Here is a 17,877-nt window from a genome sequence, read left to right as displayed (position 1 = left end):
TATCTTGTTTCTTCTGGGCTCAGTCTTGGAAGGTTGTGCCTTTCCGAGGATTTGTGCATTTCTTCCAGGCTGTCCAGTTCATTGTCATGTAGTTGCTTGTAGTAACCTCTTATGAGCCTCGCATTTCTGTGGTGTCAGTTGCAAATTTCTCCTTTTTCAGTTCTAATGTTACTGATTTGAATCTGTTTTCTTTTTTTCTTGAATCTCTCTAAAAGTTTATAAATTTTATTTATCTTCTCAGAGAACCAGCTTTCAGTTTCATTATTATTATTTTTTTTTCTATTCTCGTCATTCCTACTAACTTTGGTATTTGTCTCTTCTTTCTCTAGTTCCTTTAGGTATGAGGTTATGTTGTTCATTTGAGAGTTTTCCTGTGTCCGGAGATAAGATTCTATTGCTGTAAATTGCCTCTTAGAGCTGCTTTTGCATTAAGGTTGTTCTATTTCCATTGCGATTTGTCTCTAGGTATTTTATTTCCTCTTTTAATTTCTTCAGTGATTCATTGGTTGTTGAGTAACGTATTGTTTAACCTTCATGTGTTTGTGGGTTTTTTTTTTACAGTTTTTCCCCCTGTAATTGATTTCTTATCTCATAGTGCTATGAAAATATACTTGATATGATTTCAGTTTTTCAAAATGTATCAACACTTGATCTGTGTGACCCAAGATGTAATCCATCCTAGTGAATGTTCCATGTGGATTTGGGAGAAAGTGTATTCTGCTGCTTTTGGATGGAATGCCCTAAAAATATTAATTGACTCTATCTGGTCTAGTGTGTCATTTAAGGCTTATGTTCCCTTATTTATTTCCTGCCCGAATGTTCTGTCCACTGGGGTCAGTGGGGTATTAAAGTCCCCTGCTATTACTGCGTTATTGTCAATTTCCCCTTTTATGGCTATTGGCATTTGCCATGTTCCCTGGTAACTTAGCTGGTAAAGAATCCGCCCACAATGCAGGAGACTGATTCAATTCCTGGGCCGGGAGGATATCCTGCAGAAGGGATAGGCTACCCACTCCAGTATTCTTGGGCTTCCCTGGTGGCTCAGCTGGTAAAGAATCTGCCAGCAATGCGGGAGACCTGGTTTCTATCCCTGGGCTGGGAAGATGCCCTGGAGAAGGGCATGGCGACCCACTCCAGTATTCTTGCCTGGAGAATCCCATGGACAGAGGTGCCTGGCGGGCTACAGTCCACGGGGTCACAAAGAGTGAGACACGAGTGAGCGACTAAGCCCAGCACATTGAGGTGCTCCTGTTAGACACATATGCACTTCTTCTTGGACTGATCCCTTGATCATTATGTAGTGTCCTTCCTTGTACAGCACTCTTTATTTTAATATCTATTTTTGTCTGATGTGAGTATTGCTATCCCTGCTTGCCCTCCTCCTTTTAAAACTGGGGTATAGTTGCTTTACAGTGTTGCTAGTTTCTACTGTACAACAAAGCGAATCAGCTGTATGTATGCAGGTATCGACCCTTCACCCACCCCACCCCTGGAGGTCAGCACAGAGCACTGAGCTGAGTTCCCTGTGCCATCCAGCAGGTCCCCACTAGCTAGCTGTTTTACTTAGAGTAGTGTATACATGGCAAACCCAGTCTCCCAGTTCATCCCACTTCCCTCCCCGGCCCCCAGGTTCATACATCCATACGTCTGGGTCTCTGTTCCTGCCCTGCAAATAGGGTCATCTGTACCACTTTTCTAGATTCCACACATATGCATTAAGACACGGTACTTGTTTTTCTCTTATTGACCAACTTCACTCTTTATGACAGTCTCTGGCTCCGTTCATTTCTCTACAGATAATTTCATTGCCTTTTATGGCTGAGTAATATTCCATTGTGTGAGTGTATACACACACACCAGATCTTCATCCATTCATGGGTCAATGTGTATTTAACTTCCTTCCATGTCCTGGTTATTGTAAAGAAGAAAATGAAGTCGCTCAGTCATGTCTGACTCTTGGCGACTCCATGGACTACAGGCTCCTCGTCCATGAAATTTTTCCAGGCAAGGATGCTGGAGTGGGTTACCATTTCCTTCTCCAGAGGATCTTCCGGGCCAAGGGATTGAACCCAAGTTTCCCACACTGCAGGCAGACTCTTGACCGTCTGAGCCATCCGGGAAGCCCAAAGTGAAAGTGAAAGTTGCTCAGTCATGTCTGACTCTCTGCGACCCCATAGACTGTATGGTTCATGGAATTCTCCAGGCCAGAATACTGAAGTGGGTAGCTGTTCACTTCTGCAGGGGATATTCCCAACCCAGGGTTCGAACCCAGGTCTCCCTCGTTGCAGGTGGATTTTTTTTTTTTAACCAGAGCTACTAGGGAAGCCCAAGAATACTGGAGTGGGTAGCCTATCCCTTCTCCAGTGGATCTTCCCGACTCAGGGATCGAACCCAGGTCTCCTGCATTGCAGGCGGGTTCTTTCCCAACAGAGCCATCAGGGAAGCCCTGGCTGTTTTAAAGGATACTGAAGTAAACACCGCAGTGCGCGTATCTTTCTGAATTAAGGTTTTTTTCACGGTATTTGCCCAGTAGTGGGATCCCTGGATCATATGGTCGTTCTATTTTTAATTTTTTGAGGAACCTCCATGCTGTTTTCTATACTGGCTGTATCAGTTTACATTCCCACCAACAGTGTACCCTCTCCATCATGTACTGCTTGTAGATTTTTTGAAACAATAGCCGTTCTGACCAGTTTGAAGTAATAGCTCATTGCAGTTTTGATTTGCGCTTCTCTAATAATTAGTGAAGTTGAGCGTATTTTCATGTGCTGCTTGACCATCTGTGTTTCTTCTTTGGGGAAATGTCTATTTAGGTCTTCTCTCCATTTTTTGATTGGATTGTTTTGTTTTTATATTGAGCTGCATGAGCTGTGTGTATATTTTGGAGTTTAATCCCTCGTCACTTGCTTCATTTGCAGATATTTTCTCTGATTCTCAAGGTTGCCTTTCTGATTTGTTTATGGTTTCCTTTGCTGTGAAAAAGCTTTTAAGTTTAATTAAGTCCCATTTATTTCTTTTTATTTAAAAAGTTTTATTAGCGTATAGTTGCTCTACAATGTTGTATTAATTTCTACTGTACAGTAAAGTGAATCAGCTGTGTGTGTGTGTGTGTGTGTGTGTGTGTGTGTGCGCTCTTTGGATTTTCTTCTCATTTAAGTCATCACAAAGCATTGAGTGAAGTTCCTTGCGCTCTACAGTAGGTTCTCTACAGTCTCCCAATTCGTCCCATTCCCCCCTACCCCCTTGGTATCCGTATGTTTGTTCTTTATGTCAGCGTCTCTATTTCCGCTTTGTAAATAAGATCCTCTGTACAGAACTTTTTCAGACTCCACACATGCGTTAATACATGATATTTGTTTTTCTCTTTCTGACTTCACTCTGACAGTTCCTGGCTCCATCCATGTCTTTACAAATAACCCAATTTCATTCCTTTTTATGGCTGAGTAATGTTCTGTCAAAAAAGATGTTGTTGTGATTTATGTCAGAGAGTGTTCTGCCTATGTTTTCTTCTAAGAGTTTTATAGTTTCTGGCCTTATAATCCATCTTGACTTTAATTTGCGTATGGTGTTAGGGGGTATTCTAATATTATTCTTTTTCATGCAGCTGTCCAGTTTTCCCAGCACCACTTATTGAAGACACTGTCTTTTCTCCATTGTATATTCTTGCCGCATTTGTCATAAATTAGGTGACCGTAGGTGCGTAGGTTTTCTATTCTGTTTCATTAATCTGTATTTCTCTTTTTGTGCCATACCATATGCTGTCTTGATTACTGTAGCCCTGTGGTATAGTCTAAATTCAGGGAGCTTGATTCCTCCAGCTCTGTTTCTTTTTTTTTTTTTTTTTTAATACAAATTATAAATTGTTTTGTTCTAATTCTGTGAAAAATGCCATTGGAAATTTGATCGGGATTGCATTCCACTCCAGTGTTCTTGCCTGGAGAGTCCCAGGGACAGCAGAGCCCGGTGGGCTGCCGTCTATGGGGTCACACAGAGTCGGACACGACTGAAGCAACTTAGCAACAGCAGCAGCAGCATTGAATCTGTAGATTGCTTTGGGTAGTGTTGTCATTTTTACAGTATTGGTTTGTCCAACCCAAGAATATGGTGTATCTCTCTGTTTGTGTCATGTTTGATTTCTTTGATCAGTGTCTTATTAGAGTTTTTCAAAAGTGTGTCTTTTGCCTCCTTAGGTAGTTTTGTTTTTTTTTTCTTGCTATTTTATTCTTTTTGTTTCAGTGGTCAGTGGGATTGGTTTATTTTCTCTTTCTGATCTTTCATTGTCAGTAAACAAGAGTGCAAGAGATTTCTGGGTATGCGTTTTGTATCCTGCAACAGTATCAGTTTCATTGAGCTCTGATAGTTTCCTGGGGGCATCTTTAGAATTTTCTGTGTATAGTATCTGTCATCTGCAAACAATGAAAGTTTAGTTTTCCAATTTGAGTTTCTTTTATCTATTCTTCTTCTCCAATTGCTGTAGCTAGGACTTCCAAAACTATGTTGAATAATAGTGTTTAGAGTCAGCTTCCTTGTCTTGATCTTAGAGAAAATGCTTTTAGGTTTTCACCATTGAAAATGACGTGTTCTGTGGGTTTTGTCACTTATGGCTTTTATTATGTTGAAATAAGTTTCCTCTATGCCTACTTTATAAAAATTTTTTTTATTATAAATGTGTGTTTTGAATTTTGTGAAAGTGTTTTGTGTCTGTTGATATTATCATATGGCTTTCATTCAGTTTATTAATGTGATGCATCGCACTGGTTGGTTTGTGGATATTGAAGAATCCTTGCATCATTGTGAGAAATCCCACCTGATTATGGTTTATGATCAGGTAATGTGTTGTTGGATTCAGTTTGCTGGTACTTGTTGAGGATTTTTATGTCTGTGTTCATCAGTGATATTGGCTTGTCATTTTCTTTTATTGTGGTATCTTTGGCTAATTTTGGAATCGGGGTAATGGTGACCTCATAGAATGAGTTTGTGAGTGTCCCTTCTTCCAACAGAGTTTTGTAAAAGAGTTTCAGAAGAATAGGTGTTAACTCTTCTCTAAATGTTTGATCAAATCCACAGCCATCTGGTTCTGGACTTTTGTTTGTTGAAAGATTTTACATTACAGTTTCAACTTCATGACTTGTGATGGGTCCATTGATATCTTCTATTTCTTGCAAGTTCAGTCTTGGAAGGTTCTACCTTTCTTAGGATTTGTGCGTTTCTCCTGGTTGTCCAGTTTATCATCTTAGAGTTGCTTATAGTAATGTCTTTTGAGCCTTTGTGTTTCTACAGTGTCAGTTGTCATTTCTCCTTTTTCATTTCTAATTTTATTGATTTGAGTCCTCTCCCCATTTTTTTTGACAAGTCTCTATGAAAGTTTACCAATTTCAATTATCTTTTCAAAGAACCAGTTTTAGTTTCATTGATTTTTTTGGCTATTGTTGTCTTCATTCCCATTTCATTTATTTATGCTCCAATTTTTATGATTTCTTTCCTTCTACCAACTTTGTTTTGTTTCTTCTTTCTCTAGTTGTTTTAGGTATAAGGTTAGGTTGTTGTTTTTTTTTTAATTTATTTTTTTTTTGAAGGATAATTGCTTTACAGAATTTTGTTGTTTTCTGTCAAACCTCAACATGAATCAGCAGGGTTAGGTGGTTTATGTGAGAGTTTATTGTTTCTTGAGCTAGGATTAAAGTGCCTTATATACCCTTTTAGAACTGCTTTTGCTACATCCCACAGGTTCTGGGTGGTGGATTTTGTGTTGCTGTGTTTGCACTGTGATTTGTTTTAATGTATTTTTCCTTTCCTCTTTGATTTCTTCAGTGATCTCTTGGTTATTTACTAGTGCATTGTTTAGCTTCTGTGTGATTTTTTGTTTAGTTTTTTTTAATTTCTAATCTCATAGTGTTGTGATTGGAAAAGATGCTAGATACAATTTCAGTTTTTTAAAGTTTACCAAGGCTTGATTTGTGACCCAAGACACAGTCTATCCTGGAGAATGTTCCATGTGCGTTTGAGAAGAAAGTGTATTCTGTTGCTTTCGGATAGAATGTCCTATAAATATCAATTAAGTCTATCTGGTCTCTTGTGTCTTTTCATGCTTGTGTTTCCTTATTTTCTGTCGGGATCATTTATTCATTGGTGTAATTGGGGTGTTAATTTCCCCTGCTATTTTTGTGTGACTGTCAGTTTCCTCTTTTATGGGGGTTTGCCGTGTGTGCTGAGGTGCTCCTAAGTTGGGTGCATAAATATTTGCAATTGTTATATCTTCTTTTGGAATTGATCCCTTGATCATTATGTTGTGTCCTTCCTTGTCTCTTGCAACGACCTTTATTTTAACATGTATTTTCTCTGATAAGAGGATAGCTCCTCCAGCTTTCTTTGGATTTCCATCTGCATGGAGTATCTATTTCCATTCCCTCACTTTCAGTCTATATGTGTCCCTCGGTCTGAAGTGTGTTTCTTATAGACCAGCTTGTAAAGTGGATATTGTTTTTGTATCCATTCAGCCAGCCTGTGTCTTTGGTTGGAGCACTTAATCCTTTTACATTTAAAGTAATTATTGATATATGTATTCCTATTGCTGTTTTCTTAATTGTTTGGATTTTTTGTTGTTGTTGTTGGTCTTCTTTCTTCCCTCTTTTATCTCTGGTGGTTTGATGACTAGTGTTGTGGGTTTTGTTCTTTTTATTATCTGTTTTTAACTATCCTGGGTCTTCATTGCTGTGTGAGGGCTTTCTCCATTTGCGCTGAGTGGAGGCTACTCTCTACTTGTGGAGTGTGGACTTCTCACTAGAGCGGCTACTCTCATTGTGGAGCACAGGCTTTAGGGCGCATGGGTTCAGTAGTTGCCATGCACAGGCTTAGCTGCCCCTCAGCATGTGGGATTCTCCCGTGCCAGGAATCAAACCTACGTGTCCTGCACTGGCGGGTGGATTCTTTACCACTGAGTCACCAGGGAAGCCCCGTATTGTTGTGTTCGGGTGACTTTTTCTTTTATATGTGTGTATCTATTGTAGTTTTTTGTTTTATATTAATAGTTCCCATGCGATTTTGATACAGCAATCTGTATATGTACAAAGTTCTATTTTTCCACTTTACTATGAGATATATATATATATATATATATATATATAAAGGGGCTTCCCTGGTGGCTCAGTGGTAAAGAATCTTCCTGCAGTGCAGGAGTCCCAGAAGATGCTGGTTTGATCCCTGGGTCAGGAAGACCCCCTGGAGAAGGGAATTGCAACCCACTCCACTATTCTTGCCTGGAATATTCCTTGGACAGAGGGGCCTGGCAGGCTACAGTCCTTGGAACTGCAAAGAATCAGACACAGTTGAGCAACTGAGCACATCTGCCTTCGTGTATGTGTATTGATATTAGCTACTTGATTGCTCTTCTGAGTCTTCAGTTTTTAGAAATTGGTCAGAAATCAACATTTCTAATCACCATGTTTAAATTAGGTTTCATATGTAAATCACTTTTCTGTGCTTCGTGGTGACTGACAGCTTCTGACACTGTCTCCCTCCTCACCTGGATCCTACTCTTTTTTGCAACAGTTTAAAAGTAGCAGCTTATTGGGCCATCTCAGTAACCCACAGCATGCAGCTCCCCCACTTGAAGTGTGCCGGCTTTTGGCACATTCACAGTTGTGGCCCATCTCTACTGTGAATGTTAGAATATTTCCATCTCCTCTAAATAAAAACCTGTACCCAGTGGTAGTCACTCACCGTCTCCACCCGCCTCCCAGCCCCTGGCAACCACGAATCTATTTTTTGGCTCCAATTTCCCCATTCCTGACATTTCATATCAGCTACGTTATACAATATGTGACTGTTTTGTGACTACCTTCTTTCACTCTGCATCATCTTTTCAAGGAAGTACCTCATTCCTCCTGTTGGCTGTACGATGTTCTGGCTGGACTACGTCTTGTTTATCCATTCACTAGTTTATGAGCTTCGGGATTGCTTCTGCTTTTGAACTATTATAGATAATGTAAGGGGCTTCCCTGGTGGCTCAGCCCATAAAGAATCCACCTGCAAAGCAGGAGACAAAGCAGGAGACGCAGGTTTGATCCCTGCGTCAGGAAGATCCCCGGAGTGGCAACCCTCTCCAGTATCCTTGCCTGGGAAATCCCGTGAACAGAGTCTGTGGGGCCATAAGAGTTGGACTCGACTTAGTGACTAAACCAAAAGTAATGCTTCTGTGAACATTTGTATGTATATTTTTGTGTGGGCATATATTTTATTTTCTCCTGGGTATATACCCAAGAGTGAAATTCTTTTGTTACTTGTTATGATGAAAAGTAGACTGATGGTACGGTGACAGCCCCGCCCCCTCAGCCCCATGCACCCATCAGTCAATTTCAGCAGCTAACAGCTCGTGGTTACCCTTGTTCCACCACTGCGTTATTTCAGAGTAAATGCCACACTTAGCATTTCATCTGTAAACTGTTCGGTATTTATCTCTAAAAGATGAGAATCTCTTAAAATAATTGCACTGCCATTAGCACACCGGAAGCAATATCATCCTTCAGTTCAGTTCAGTCGCTTAGTCATGTCCGACTCTTTGTGACCCCATGGACTGCAGGACGCCAGGCCTCCCTGTCTATCACCAACTCCCGGAGTTCACTCAAACTCATGTCCATCGAGTTGGTGATGCCATCCAGCCATCTTATCTTCTGTCATCCCCTTCTCCTCCTGCCCCCAATCCCTCCCAGTATCAGAGTCTTTTTCCAGTGAGTCAACTCTTCGCATGAGGTGGCCAAAGTATTGGAGTTTCAGCTTCAGCATCAGTCCTTCCAATGAACACCCCGGACTGATTTCCTTTAGAATGGACTGGTTGGATCTCCTTGCAGTCCAAGGGACTCTCAAGAGTCTTCTCCAACACCACAATTGAAAAGCATCAATTCTTCGGCGTTCAGCTTTCTTCACAGTCCAACACTCACATCCATACATGACCACTGGAAAAACCATAGCCTTTGTTGGCAAAGTAATGTCTCTGCTTTTGAATATGCTATCTAGGTTGGTCATAACTTTCCTTCCAAGGAGTAAGCGTCTTAATTTCATGGCTGCAGTCACCATCTGCAGTGATTTTGGAGCCCCCAAAAATACAGTCTGACACTATTTCCCCATCTATTTCCCATGAAGTGATGGGACCAGATGCCATGATCTTCATTTTCTGAATGTTGAGCTTTAAGCCAACTTTTTCACTCTCCTCTTTCACTTTCATCAAGAGGCTTTTTAGTTCCTCTTCACTTTCTGCCATAAGGGTGGTGTCATCTCCATATCTGAGGTGATTGTTATTTTTCCCGGCAATCCTGATTCCAGCTTGTGCTTCTTCCAGCCCAGCGTTTCTCATGATGTACTCTGCATAGAAGTTAAATAAGTGGGGTGACAGTATACAGCCTTGACGCACTCCTTTTCCTATTTGGAACCAGTCTGTTGTTCCATGTCCAGTTCTAACTGTTGCCTCCTGACCTGCATATAGGTTTCTCAAGAGGCAGGTCAGGTGGTCTGGTATTCCCATCTCTTTCAGAATTTTCCACAGTTCATTGTGATCCACACAGTCAAAAGCTTTGGCATAGTCAATGAAGCAGAAGTAGACGTTTATCCGGAACTCTCTTGCTTTCAAATACCCCAGGGTCCGCATGTGCCTAGTTGCCTTTTCTGCCCCCAGTCAGATTGTTCAGATCATACTCTGAGTCTGAGCAAGGCTCCTACATTGCCTCTGGTTGAAGGGTCTCGTAGGATCTTTCCTTTCTGGGGCCTTTCCCACGTTTATTTTTCCTCCTTGCTTATTTGTAGAAGGCACTGGATCACGTGTCCTGGAGAGTTCCTCATATCTGGGTTTTACTGATTTCATGTGGCCCTTGCATTTCCTGTAAAATGTTAGATTTAGACAACTGGCCTGGTGTAGGGTTTTTATTTTTTTGAGTTATTTTGGCACGCTGGGTCTTGGTTATGGCGCATGAGCTTCTCATTGCTGCGGCTTCCTGACGCAGGGTGCGGGCTCTTGGACGCGGGCTTCCGTAGTCGTGGACCCAGTGCTGAGGCGCCCGGGATGTGTGGCATCTTACTTCCAGACCAGAGGCTGACCCCATGTCCCTGCACTGGCAGGTGGCCTCTTCACCCCTGGGCCACCAGGGAGGGAATCCCAGTGTTGTTTACTGAAAGGACCCTTTAGTGCTCTTTAATAACCCTTTGTGGAGGGCTGTTGTGTGCCCAGCCCCATGGTGGGCCCTGGGAGACTGGCTGGCCAAGGTCAGGGGTGGGTGGGGCTGGGGGAGCAAATTCGTGAGTCCCTGGGCTGCTTGCCCACCGGCCACGGGGACTGGCCAGCACCCAGCGGGTGCTTCCCTGGGCGCGTTTGTCAGCTGGGGGCCTGGGGTCGTCCTGCCGCCCCCACCTGCCCCCCCGCAGCGGTCTGGGCCCTGGGTGATGTCCTGCTGCCCCTGGCCCCCGCCGGCCTGGCCTGGGGTGCCGTATGGGCCCTGGGTGAAGTCCTGCTGCCCCCTGCCCCCCACAGAGGTCTGGGCCCTGGGTGAGTTTCTGTCCCCCGCCCACCCCCTGCAGTGGTCTGGGCCCTGGGTGACGTCCTGCCGCCCCACCCCCCACAGGCCTGGCCCGGGGCGCCATCCGGGCGCCGCGCCGCCACCCTCCGGTGCTTCGCATGGTGCTGGAGGCGCTGCAGGCCGGGGAGCGGCGCCGGGGCACCTCGGTGGCAGCCATCAAGGTCTACATCCTGCAGAAGTACCCGACGGTGGATGCCCTCCGGCTCAACCACCTGCTGAAGCAGGCCCTGGCCACAGGCCTGCACCGCGGGCTGCTCATCAGGCCCGTCAACTCCAAGGCCAAGGGGGCCACCGGCAGCTTCAAAGTGAGTGCCGGGTGGTGGAGGGGCAGGTGGGAGGTGCCAGGGGGCCCCGGGGTGTGGTGTGGTGAACTCGGCACCAGGCTTGAACTCCAGCTCCAGCTCTTTCTTCCCGAGCTCTGGGTACTGTTCCCTCTCTCCTCTTGTCTCTTCTTCTTCCTCTGTCTTCACCCAGATGCCCCCTGCCCGCCCTCCCCCACCCCCCAGGGAGGCTGAGCCCCAACGGCCCCGTCACCCACCTCCTTCCTTGTTGGGTGGGACCCCTGACCAGAGACCATCTTAGCTGTTTCACTTCCGGGTCCTTGGCGCCTGTGACCCCTTCCTGGAATTCCTTTACCAGGGGCAGCCCAGATCCAGCCTTGGCCCCTTCAAGGTCACAGCCTTGGGGTTTGCTCCCCACGCTCCCTGGCTGCAGACCCACAGTCTCCAAACCAGGGCTGACACCTCTGTGAGCCAGCACATCCTCCTCTCTCAAAGGGTCAAGTCACCCAGAGCTAAGAGCAAATTTGGCACAAAATTCAAACCACAGCATGGTGACTACCAGCTGCCATCTTGGATCCCAGATCCCAGGGACCCGGACCTGGGATCCGTCTTGTCATTGCTGTGCCCCAGCATGTAGCAGTTCCTCTGACAGTCGCTATGGAACTTGGTGGAACATTCTCAAACTGCCCATTCCAGTCCCTGTGGGAACAGGCTAGCTGAGCTCAGAGAGACCCCCTCCTGGGACTCTGAGTGTGTGGGTCTGAACTTTGACAGCTGCCATGGCAAGGCCAGGGGCACAGGGTGAGGTGAAAGGGGAGCAGGAGAGGGGGTGCTGGGGGTGTGTGTGACTGGGAGGCAGTCAGGAAACTGGACCAAGGGCTGAGAGGCAGGGAAGGGGGTCTCGGGTACCATGGAGTCAAGATGTGTGTGCGCTGGGAGTGGGGGTTGTTTTCTGGTCATGGTGGGTAACGGGGACCTATGAGCCTTCAGGGATGTTGGGGAGCAGTGTCATCAGAGCTGGGCTCTAGAAGGGCAGAGCCAGGGGCCCCTGCAATCCCCCTGCTGCTCACACCCTCCCTGATGACCCCATTGTAAAGATGGGAAGACTGAGGCCCAAGCGGGGAGGAGAAGACTTAGTTAGATAGGTCGAGTTGCACGGCTGGGGTTGGGGCCCATCTGTCCTCCACGTCCATGTTCAGCTGCAGAGCAGGAAGCGGCCAAGAGACCTGGGGACGCAGTGGCATGAGGTGGCGGGGAGGGCGGGGGATGTTGTCAGGGCCACAGTCCACGGGCAGGTGTTGGGGGGGCAGTCAAAGGAGCTTCACAGGTTAGCATGAGAGGACAGCGTCAGGGCTCACAGTACGTGCTGGACTGTGAGGCTTCCAGGGGCAGGGGCGGGAGGTGCGTGCCGCCACCTACGCAGGGAGCGGGGAGAGCGCTGGGCAAGTTTTCTCTCGAGTCCCTTAGTTCCTCTGTGGTGGTGCCTCTCTCGTGGTGCGGGCAGGGTGGCATGCACTGCTGGCTTCCGGCTTTTAGGAGGCGGTTGTGCCCCAAGCCCCTGGCCACCTTCTTCGCCCCCTCCCTGGGGATGGGGTCTTCTCTGAGCCTCACGCAGGGTGTCGGGGCAGGAGATGCCCAGACCTCTGCTCTCAGTTCCACCCCATTCTCTCTTCCGCCAGTTAGTCCCCAAAGACAAAAGGAAAATCCCACCCAGGAAGACAGCCCTCAGGATGCCCAGTCAGGCTGAGGGGAAAGACCCCAAGAAGCCGAGTGAGTCAAAGAAGGACCCTGCCAACCCAGGCGAGGTGAAAAAAGGAGCCAGGAAGCCCAGAGAGGGGAGGGCAGCTCCCTCCAAACCAGGCGCAGCCAAGAATGCCCCCAAGAAAGGCATGCAGACCAAGGACCCAGAGGCAAGGCTGGGCGAGGCCAAGAAGTCCTCCCAACGGCCAGACAAGGCTGCTCAGGCCCCTCCCAGCGCCAGTGGGCCTGGCGGGAAGTTGAAGGTCAAAGAAAGAGGGAGCCGCCAAGGTATGGGTGTGAATGGGGTGGGCATGGGATGGGGTTTCTGGCAACCACTGGCCGCATGGATGGAGGGGTCAGTTCTGGGGAGGAGGGGGTGTCTACTCGGTGTGCCCAAAGACACTTGGCTTGACCCAGACAGAGAACTCAGGGTAGCTGGTGGGGGTGGGAGGAGGGGTCAGCTCTGAGAGAGGTCAGGGGAGGCTTCCTGGAGGAGGTGGCCCACACAGAAGACCAGCTTGTGCAGAGGCCTGAAGGCACGAAGGACGTGGCTGTGCTGAGTTGTGCTTAGTTGCTCAGTCGTGTCCAGCTCTGCGACCCCATGAACTGTGGCCTGCCAGGCTCCTCTGTCCATGGGCGATTCTCCAGGCAAGAATACAGCAGTGCGTTGCCATGCCCTCCGCCAGGGGATCTTCCCAACCCAGGGATCATACCCAGGTCTCCCACGTTGCAGGCGGATTCTCTACCATCTGAGCCACAGGGAAGACCCAAAGGTGGAGAAGTCTAAATAGTCCTGTCTGTGTGCACTGGGGGCGGGAGAAGGGGACGCCGTGAAGGGCGGCGGGAGGCTGCACTTGATCCTGAAGACGGTGCGGAGCCACAGAAAGACCCTGGACAGGGGACAGTTAGGGCCCGAGGTGCTTTTTTTCTTACGAATCTAAAAAAAAAAAAACAACTATAAAAATTGGAGTGTGATTGTTTTACAATATTTTTCTGTTGAACACCGATGTGAATCCACTCTCTGTATACGTGTATCCCCTCCCTGGTGACCCCCCTGCCACCCCTCCAGCCATCACAGCACCAAGTCGCGCCCCTGTACTATACAGCAGCTCCCCGCCAGCTATGTATTTTGCACACAGCAGTGTGTATATTTCAGTGCTGCTCTCTCACTTCGTCCCACTCTCCTTCCCCAGCTGTGTCCAGAAGTCTATTCTCTATGTCTGCGTTTCTCTTCCTGCCCTGCAAAAAGGTTCGATCCCAGTTTCCTAAATTCCATGTATATGCGTTAACATATATTTGTTTTTCTCGTCTTGACTGACTTCCCCCTGTATGGCAGTCTCTAGGTTCATCCACCTCAACAGAACTGACTCAAATGCATTCCTTTTTATGGCTGAGTAATATTCCTTGGTATAGGTAGACCACAGCCCCTTCATCCGTTCATCTGTTGGTGGACATCTAGGTTGCTTCCGTGTCCTGATTGTTGTAGACAGTGCTGCAATGAACAGGGCGGGCACGCGTGTCTTTTTGAATTATGGTTTGCTCAGGATACATGCCCTTCTAGTGGGATTGCTGGGTCACATGGTGGTTTCATTCCTAGTTGAGTAGGGAAATTCTATACTGTTCTCCCTGATGGTTTTTATCAAGTTATGGAAAGACTCTGAACAGGGGACAGGTAGGGCCTGAGGCATTTTTTTAAAATGTACCCTGGCCGCCGCGTGGAAGATGGGTTGAAGATAAAGTGGGTGGATGGGGAGCTGTGAATGGAATGAGGGATGGTTGCCCTCCTTCACTTAATCCTCCTGCTGTCCCATGGGCCAGAGGCTGCGACCTTCAGTTGGCAGATTCGGGCACCAGGCTCAGACAGGCTGAACGACTTGTCCCAGGTCGCACAGCCTGCATGCGTCAGCATGAGGACTGGGCCCTGGGCAGGCTGCGGGCTGTGGGGCCCCTCAACCCTGCTGCCGAGCGGCAGCTCCTCTGGAAAAAAGTCTGTCTCACACGGCATCCCTCTTCCAGCAGATACCAAGGCCCACAGGAAAACACAGCCTGCAAGTCAGAGTTCAAAACCCACAGTCACCAAGGTAGGTGCCGGGGTGACTTCCCTTGTCTTGATCTCCAGTGGCCAGAGCTCGAGTGTCCCCACTGAAGCCCAGGGTGGGTAAGAAGAGGGTAACCTACTTCAGTTTCCTCTGCTCCCAGCCCTCCAGTGCCCGGAAGATCACCGTCCCCACCTTATAGATAGGGGGCTGAGGCTTAGAGAGGGGAGGGCACTTGTCGAAAGCAACCTAGAGCTGGGCTTTCAACCCTGAGTTCATGGTCTCTGAGTGGTGTGCCCAGCCCTGCCACCTTCTCCTGGTTTGCTTTCTTACAGGGTGAGAATGGTACTTCCCTGGCCAAAAAGAAGATGGGGGGCAAGGTCCCTAAAGAGGCTGCTGGGGAGGGGCCCAAAGCCAAGGCCCCTGTTCCTCCCAAGGGTGCTGGGTCCAAGAAGGAGCCTGTACCACTGGCTGGGAAGGCTGAGGCCTCTAAGGGCCCGAGAAAGCCTGGCATCCCCACCAAGTCTTCAGTGTCCAAAGCGGCGAGCAAGAAGGCAGAAGCCGAGGGCTAGAGGCGAGGTGGAGAGATGCAGATTCTACTTTTTTACTCCCCTAGAAACTATCACTGTTTATTTCACTAGAACCTATTTATCAATAAAGCTTTTTTTCCCCACTCATGGGTGCAAGAGGAGGCTGAGGTCTAAAGATTTGGCTATCCAGGGCATGGACCCAGATGGACAGGATGGAAGCTCCTGCCCTGGGAAATGCAGACTGCAACAGGGATCCAAAGGCATGCAGGGGCATGTAGAGGCACAGGAGAGATGCTTCGTCCAACCTGAGATCTGGGACTGCTTCCTGGAGGAGGCAGCTCTTGGTCTTAAAAGGGTGAGCAGGGTTTGCCAGACAGATGAGGGGAGGAGGGCTTGCAGGCAGTGGGATAAGACTGGACGGGGGCGAATTGTGGCTTTGAGAGGAGCACAAGTCGGGGAGGGGTGGCATGAGCCGCTGGGCCGTGGGGATGGGGCAGCAAGGCATGGTGGAGTAGGCTAGGGAAGGCAGGCGGCATCCTGGGGGCAGTGGCAGCCAGGGAGGGTTACAGGCTGGGAGAGACTGACGTGTGTGTTGAGAAGGAGCTCTGTGGCTGCAGAGAGGAAGGATTAGAGGGGCTGAGAAGAAGTGTGGATCACTGGACTGGTCACTGAGCAGGACTGTGGGTCCCACGGGAATCTGCAGAAGGGAGTGGAAGTGCGGGGCCCTGGGTGGGGAGTGAGCTACGGAACTCAGGGCGGTTCATAACGGCTGAAGCCCGCACAGAGACGGTAGCCGGAGGCGCGGAGGTGAGGGCTGCGGTTATTTTTAAACATCTGACACTCTGCGCGAGGAGAGGTTGAGTCTGCCTCCCTGCACCTTCATTCTGGGCTTTGTGATCACTTGAATCGAGTACTGAGGAGATGACACGGGAACACTTTCTGGGCCCAGGGTGCAAGAGACCGGCAGCTTCTGCTTCCTGTGTGCGGGTTGCTTTTCCGTTTTTTAACACTTGTGCTTAGAATTCAGCCGCCATGCAGTGGGGAAGCCTAAACAGCTGTTGGATGAGAATCGAGACACCCCAGTTCTCAGCCCCAACTGAGCTCCTTGACCAGCCAGCGCCAATTTGGCCCCCTTGGGCATGTGCCATCCTGTAACTGGATCTTCTGCCCCTGTTGAGCGGCCCCACTGACACCAAGGACGGGCCTTCCCTTGTGAGCCCTGCCCTGATCACAGACGCACGAGACGCACTGTGTACTGAGGTGGTTTGTTACGCAGCAGTAGACACTATAACAAGAGCTGCAGGGTGGACAAGGGTTAGATCTTGAAGGGCCTCTCGAGCCAGGGTAAGAACTTTGGGTTTTAATTGTGATAAATGCCCATTTGAGGCCATTGAGCAGCTGAGTGCCCACAGGGGGACACGGGCAGCCACGGGAGGCCAGGGAGGTGTGTGTGTGTGTGAGTACCTCAGCCGTGTCTGACTCTGCAACCCCACAGACTGTAGCCTGCCAGGCTCCTCTGTCCATGGGACTCTCCAGGCAAGAATATTGGAGTGGGTAGCCATTTCCCTTCTCCAGGGGCTCTTGCCGACCTAGGGATCGAACGTGGGTCTCCTGCATTGCTGGCAGAGTCTTTTACTGTCTAAGCTACGAGGGAAGCCAGGGTGGTAGCCCCTGCTGTGGTCCAGCTGAGGGGTGGCTGGCCACAGAGGGAGGGGTCAGAAGTGGTGGATGCTAGGTAGATGTTTACGCTCGGTGGATGGGATTTGTTGGGGGAGTGTGTGTAGAAAGCGGTCAGTGATGAGTCCATAATGTGGGGTCCACATGAGTACCTGCTCGGCGCACCCACCTGGTGGGGTGAGAACTCAGCTCGTTCAGAAGGCTGCTGAGAGATGGTCCAGATGAGGGGTGACCGCTGAGCCAGGGAGGGGTGTGGAGACCAACGGAATGGTTTTGAGGGGCATCAGAGGTCAACTGGACAGCACTTGGCAGGGGCAGATGGACACAAAGGGAAACTGAGGCAGCCCAGTGTTGTCTTCCCTCCCTGCCCTCCTCTCAGCCCCGCCCTTGCCTTGCCAATCCCACGCGAGGCTTTGTCGGGCTTCGCAGCTTCCTTGGGGCCTCTGTCATGGGGCTGCCGGCAGAGCCCCCAGGGGCACCGTGAGCAGCTGGCAGGGAACTGGGCTGGCGCTTTCCACGAGAGGGGTCCAGTTGTGGGAGGCACCCCGGGCAGGCTCTTGGGGGTGGGCATCACTGGGCATCTCTACGAGCTGGGGGCTGGCCAGGAGCCCTGACCTGACCAAGGTTGGACAGCATGGAGCCCCCACGAGATTCAGGAAAGCCTACTCCCCGGCTTGAGGACAGACAGTCCACCAAAGTCCCCACCTGCTGTGGCCCACAGACAGAGCCAAGGGACACCTGGAGCCGCAAGGCAAGCCTCCGGGGGCCCAGGCAAGGACTGGGGGTGGTAAGCAGACGACCCCAGAGGCGAGAGATTTCCTCCACTCGCAATGTGTCTTTAAACTTCAAGGAGGACTCGCATGTTAATCAGGCATTAAAACAGGCTGTGGAATATTTAATGGCATAGAAAGATGGTGCTGACGAAAGGCCGCATGGGGGAAAGGCAGCTTGCAGGATGGAGCACGTCCTGGTTCCAGTTCCTACCCGTCTGCCCACGGCCCAGGCGGGTACACGATTTGGGCTTTGGGACAACATTCTCTGAGATTCACAC

General features: G+C 48.9%; 1 protein-coding gene across 2 annotated transcripts in view; it reads left to right on the top strand.

The window, feature by feature from the left end:
* The window catches only part of LOC101122984 (histone H1.8), a 30,832-nt gene extending 15,524 nt beyond the window's left edge, over positions 1–15,308 (top strand). Inside the window, exons 2-5 of one of the 2 annotated variants that reach the window (XM_042236401.2) lie at positions 10,608–10,867; positions 12,523–12,871; positions 14,603–14,664; positions 14,955–15,308. In XM_042236401.2, coding sequence (XP_042092335.1) covers positions 10,608–10,867; positions 12,523–12,871; positions 14,603–14,664; positions 14,955–15,191 — 908 coding nt within the window. In that variant the 3' untranslated portion in view covers positions 15,192–15,308. Of the gene's footprint in view, positions 1–10,607; positions 10,868–12,522; positions 12,872–14,599; positions 14,665–14,954 lie in introns of both variants that reach the window. The other variant, XM_027958003.3, reaches the window with a different exon arrangement.
* The last annotated feature ends 2,569 nt before the right edge of the window (positions 15,309–17,877 follow it).

The sequence above is a fragment of the Ovis aries genome, chromosome 19 (genome assembly GCF_016772045.2).
Source record: "Ovis aries strain OAR_USU_Benz2616 breed Rambouillet chromosome 19, ARS-UI_Ramb_v3.0, whole genome shotgun sequence".
Classification (NCBI taxonomy): domain Eukaryota; kingdom Metazoa; phylum Chordata; class Mammalia; order Artiodactyla; family Bovidae; genus Ovis; species Ovis aries.
The sequence above is the reverse complement of the archived record's forward strand: the minus strand, read 5'-3'. Positions and strand labels throughout refer to the sequence as shown.